The sequence below is a fragment of the Lactuca sativa genome, chromosome 3 (assembly GCF_002870075.4).
Source record: "Lactuca sativa cultivar Salinas chromosome 3, Lsat_Salinas_v11, whole genome shotgun sequence".
Classification (NCBI taxonomy): Eukaryota; Viridiplantae; Streptophyta; class Magnoliopsida; order Asterales; family Asteraceae; genus Lactuca; species Lactuca sativa.
The window spans coordinates 37,460,160-37,466,331 of record NC_056625.2 but is presented as its reverse complement, the minus strand read 5'-3'; the positions used below and the strand labels follow the sequence as shown (position 1 = coordinate 37,466,331).

The following is a 6,172-nucleotide window of genomic DNA, read 5'->3' as shown; positions in this document are numbered from 1 at the left end:
GTTGTATATAGTACACATCCATAAAATAGGGTTTTTCCTTTCCCCTTGTACGCCTTGCGTACTCCTCGTACACCCAACGTACGAGGTCTTGCAACCCCAATCTGACCCTCTCAATACGATAAGCGTACACAACATTACGCCCGTTGTAATACCCTTCGCATCAGTACGCCCCGCATACTAGGGTTCCCTCTTAAACCCTTAAGCATGCACTCCGAAGGCCATAACTTCTTCGTCATAAATCTGATTCCAACGATCCTTATATCCATGAAAAGGTAACAAGAAGCCCTACACTTTAATCAACCCATATATGCCTTACCATTTCCCAAAAAAACCTCCAATTTCCATAAAAGCCCGAGCTGACAAATTACTAAAATACGCTTTGATGTAAATAGCTGATACTACATGTGTTTTGGAATATTTAATTAATAATATATATAATGGAAGGATTAACTGCAAACTTCATACAAGATCATAAGTTTACTTATGAATGATACAAAATGATCATATATCGATCTAACATATATATATATATATATATATATATATATATATATATATATATATATATATATATATATATATATATATATAGTTTTAAAAAAAGTAAATCTACTTATTAACGACACGACAATCCTTTCGGATCTGACCACTGGATCCAGTGAGAACCTTGAGCCCACCCATCCTGCTCATAGAAAAAGCAAATTCGCCCTTGAAGTCTGCAAGACTATTAGCATATTGATCGGTTAGTTCATATGTGTCACCACCATAGCGCAACTGTTGGTCCACACCTAATACGGCTTTATTTGCCAACGCTCTTTTGTAGTAGGAGTTGGTGAACTTATGTGTCGGGTTCTCTGGGTTCAGGTTTATCAAGGGGTTGGGTTGTCCCAATTTCACCTTCTTCGGACATTGCTTCTGCAAGTAGCTTAATGTTGTTGGTTCCATGGTGGGGTCCGCTTTCCCGGTTTTGTTGAAATCGTATAGTCGGTCTAAGATGCTGCTGCAACGAGTTCTACCCATCATATGTCCTCCTATAACCCCACCCAAATTAAAACATAGCAAAACAGGTAAGAAACAATCAAAGGGTCACCACTCACCAACACTAATTGCAACAAAAAATAAATAACTCTAAATGTACCTAGGAGTGTAGCCATGTCTTGCACATTTAGACCTTTAGATGTAAAGTAGGCTAGAGCCGATTCCCATGAGATAGAAGGTGAAGGGAGGTCAACCCACGCAGCATCCGATTTCAGTCCGTCCCTTCTTCCAAGGAAAACTGGGTATGATGGTCCTCCTGACTGTATATTTTGCACCAGAGATATATATGTTGTTAGCTTTAATTAATTAAGCCCATGTAAATGAATTTATCCTTGTGTAGGCTATTTTCAATCACTATCACTTTTTTGGGTAGGATAAAAAAAATTACAATTTTTGAGTTCCAAATTAGATGTCATAACAAACGGAGCATATGAAATTTTAAGGATCGAGTGGGTGAATATTGAATAGTTATGAATCTTACAAAATAAATGGCATCTCTAGCTACGATGTTGAGAATATCGGCACATGAGACTGCTCTGGGGCACCTTTGCTCGATAACTTTCTTCACTATATCAATAAACGCAAATGCTGCTAGGCCTCGGTTCTTTGGCGATGTTTTCTCTGTGTTTGGGCCATCCAACAAAATCGACGCATCACACCCCTATAATTTTACATATTGTCAACATTCAAGCTAGTCTCAAAATGTTTTAATTTTAAATTTTAATATAATGATATTAAGAATGGAAATTAAAAATTAACGATTTAAACGTACATTAACCATGCAGTCAGCATATAACAACTTCACGACTTTCGGTGCTATGGTCTTGTCTTTCTCCATGAAAGCCTTCACTTGTTGTCGAACAAACGGCTCGACATTAGCACATGTATTATGGACCTTATAGTAATGGCGGATCAGCGGCGCCGACTCTGACGGCAGTCCGACTGCTGCCACTTTGACACCGCAGAGCGTTAGGAGAACCACCAAGGAAAGAAAAACACACCCTTCTCTCATCATCTGATCCCACACTGCGATGTGATGTGTAATGTGTAATGTGTATGGTGTATATGGTAGAGGTCTATGTATATGTATGCGTATGTGTATGGTGTTTATGGTGAATGGGTGCATGGTTGATGTGTTTATATAGGCTACAATTGTGGGTTTTACAGGCAGTGCCCACGTGGAAAATAATTTAAAATTCACATGTAGCCAGTTGGTTTTTCTTAGAACCTTCAAAAATTCTTAGTTTAATTAATTTTTCGTATTGGGATCAACTTTTGATTAGTCTTCTCCTCGGCTTGCGTCAATACCTTTTAACCATGTAGATGTGTGATTTATTATTATAAAAGCAAAATCTTACATATTTACATTCACAAGTTATTTTAGATTTTATATTTATTCTACATATAAAGTTATAGTAAATGTCAAAACAGGTCCGGTTAGGCCGGTTGACCCATAATTTTTTGTTCATCTTTTAATTAATATATAGCTAATTTTGTTAAATATGATTGAAAGTTATATTATTATATTATGATTTCATTTTCTAATAAAGAAAATTTTAGGAAGTTCAATCACTTTAAACTCTTTTTAAACTGTTTGACTTGTTAAATTTCACTTGTTCGGTATATTAAAGACAATATATAACCCAAACATGCTTTTAACCTATAAATTCGACAAAATTGTCATATATGTGTAAATGTTTTGCTTTTCAGGTACATAAATCATTGTTTTCTTATAAGAACGAATTGGATTTTTTTATCATTATCCTTTTTATTCCTTATAAAACCGATGTCATATATTTATGAAAATGCAAAGCTAAACCATCAAATTCGGATGCAGAGAAGTTCAAACATTTTCTTAAATGAGCTAACATATACATATACCTTCTAAATCCTAGTTATAAACTATACATTTGTCCACGGACTTGAACAATTTGATTATGATTTTGTCAGTAATTTTTTTCTAATTTTAGCCATTTATGTTTAATCAAACAACCAGATTTAAGTACTATAATTTTATCATATAATTTGGCTGTGATTTGAATTTTCAACATTAATCGGAAATATTTTACTATTGAGTCCCTAGTAATAAAATGTTATGTTTTGTAATAAATACTAATATACTATTATAGTTTGTAAAAAAAAAAAAAACAAATATTATGTATAATCTGGAATTGTTGAGTGGCACATGCCGCACATGTGACATGCCAACACTTTTTCTTAAGTTGTATTAAACTCCATCGTTAAACATTCCTATACGCATTCTATGTATGATCCTCCATCATACGTAACACGGTACAAGTTGTATCACCAGATTATAAAAATACGACCACTCAAAATCAATCACATTAATTGATTCACACATTTGTAAGCTGTTGAATTGCATTTTTAAGTTGTCGAGTTTAAATGGTCGTACCATAAAGTTGGTAATTTCACCAAAATTTTCGGAACAGCCTTCGTGATATACCAACGTTTGTTTTTCTTTTCTTCTGGCAGTCATAGGAAAAACCATTGGCGGTGGCTCCACTTGAGCAAACTGCAATCCCAATCTCGAGCATCCAGGGGTTCCGAACGATCCACTTCAGGTTTGAGTTCGTGGTGGGAAACATAATTTTCTACGAGGTTTAAGAATAATAAAAAGAGTAAATTATACGAATGGTCCCTATGGTTTAGGGTAATTTGCGTGTTTGATCCCTAACTTATTTTTTTAACTCGGAAGGTCTCTATTGTTTGTTTTTATTACACATTTGGTCCATGTCTTATCTAAAAAACTATTTTACCCTTGATTTTTAAAATATTTAAATAAACACACCCCAACCCTAACCCCCTCACCTTACTTATTTATCTATTCCATAATTTTTTCGTATTTAAATAATAGTTTTTTTAGGTAAGATAGGGACTAATCACGTAACGAAAACAAATAGTAGGTACCAATCACGTAACAAAAACAACAGTAGGGACTTTCCGAGTTAAAAAAAATAAGTTAGGGACCAAGCGTGCAAATTACCCCAAACCATAGGGACCATTCGTGTAATTTACTCTAATAAAAAAAAGCCTGAAGCATAAGAGATTTAAATTTAAGAATTATATCATTTTTAATCATAACATTTCAAATTATAATAACTTTTGGATCATAAGACTTAAAGATCATATATATTTTGAATAATACTCCCTCCGTCCCAAAATAATAGTCACAGACAAAAAACACACAGTTTAAGAAAACATTAATTACCATTAACTTTATTAAATGAAATGACAGTCTTACCCTTATGTTGCATTTAATTATATGGTAATTGCATTTAATTTTATGGTAATTTAACTAATAATGAAGGGTATTATGGTAAAAGACATATTTATTTTTAGAAGTAGGCAATTATTTTGGGACAAACCAAAAAGGAAACATGGACTACTAATATGGGACGGAAGGAGTAATATTTTAGTTCAAATCATTTTCAACCAAAATAAAATTCATATGATTTTGGATCTGATCTTAACTATTCAACCAAATCAAGTTTTGGATCATTATATTTTTAAAATCACAGAAGATACGATTAAAGATCATAATAGTGTATCATCATATTTTCAACAAATCAAGTATTTATCTCCTAAAAAGTTTTAAATAATAAAATATACATTTAAGCATCAAAATATTTTGAATCGAAATAAAGTAAAGATCATAAACATATTGAATTATAACTCAAAATGTCAAAAACTCCATTTAAAACAAGAACTTATTTTCTATATAATATTTTTCTAAAATACTTTGTAGAAAAAATATTTTTATTTGGAGTTTTCGGTGTTTTTATCTCAATTCTTTATATATAATCAATACTTTTATGATTTTACCTAAAAAAAGGGGTTGATTTACTAATCTTTTTCACTTAAAAGTTGCAAAGATAATAATAATAATAATAATAATAATAATAATAATAATAATAATAATAATAATAGTTTGCAATATTTCTTTATGGAACAACCTCACAAAGTTTTAATTGTTGCATTTTTAAACTTATAATGATCAATTTGATCTATACAACTAAAAATATATACAAAATACAAAAGAATTTGTTTTCCTTTTTTTTCTGATAAAGGTAGTGTTGGTCATTGGAATTAATCGATAATCATGCATTGAAGTGTGGGCGAGTGGTCGGCATCGGCAAATTCTTGCCCATAAAAGCTCTAGGGATGCAACAATGAATTCAGATCTAAGATTTGAATATTATTAAATTATGAGTCTAATTTTTAATATACAAGAGTTTGTTAATTATTCATTATTCGATCGTTCATAAAAATAAACATTATACTACGAGATAGATATGATGTGCGTATAGTTACTTTGATACTTGATATTTTTCCACAATGATTTTCTCTCGTTGTCAAAAGTCTTTTAGCGTAACAATGTCTTATTTTTAAGATTAATGGTTCAAGTTTCGTCTAAAACATAGGCTAGTGGTCAACCTATATAATATGGGTCAAATACATAAAACAAATACAACCTAAAATACAATTAATCTATGATAACTCCGTTTTGGTCCATCTTTATATGCGAACCATCAAGTGACACTCTTTAAATTATACCAGATTGTCGGTCTGTCAGGGTTACTAGTCGATATCCAACAAGAAATTGCTCTCAATCACCCATATCCCCTCCACATTGCTTATGACCCACATAATTAAGATAAACTCACGACTATTCGATTCTACTCCACTTTGCAACAACATTTGATTTCTTACTTCATCCCCACAACACAGACGACTCATACCCATAAAAATACAAGCATAAATAGCTCAAGGGCTCTACTTTCTGATGATTACTCTCATTTGACATACTATGTTTGGGATTGTTGTGAATACTTAATTGATTTCGATTAAATCAAAAGTGAAAATTTTATCCATGATTTTGAGGTGTTTCAGATAGGTTGCAAGATCTTGAGTTTTGTCCCTAAATCTTCATGTTATTGATTGTTGGAGTGGTGAGATCTTATAAAATTTGCAACTTTATGAAACTTCGGGCCATTTAGTGTGTTTGGTGCTTTGGATCTGGATTTGTAGTGAGTTTTGGTATCATGCATGAATTTTTGGTCAAAACCCTCATTTTGACCTAATAACAGCCCAAGACATGCATTGGACATGCATG

General features: G+C 32.3%; 1 protein-coding gene across 1 annotated transcript; it reads right to left on the bottom strand.

The window, feature by feature from the left end:
* Positions 1–440: 440 nt before the first annotated feature.
* On the bottom strand, positions 441–2,127 carry LOC111905225 (probable peroxidase 26). The gene is made up of 4 exons (XM_023900917.3): positions 1,811–2,127; positions 1,520–1,699; positions 1,139–1,298; positions 441–1,031 (listed from the first exon to the last, which is right to left on the bottom strand). The coding sequence occupies exons 1-4, from the start codon at positions 2,051–2,053 to the stop codon at positions 610–612; spliced, it is 1,005 nt and encodes a 334-aa protein (XP_023756685.1). The 5' UTR covers positions 2,054–2,127; the 3' UTR covers positions 441–609.
* Between the last annotated feature and the right edge of the window lie 4,045 nt (positions 2,128–6,172).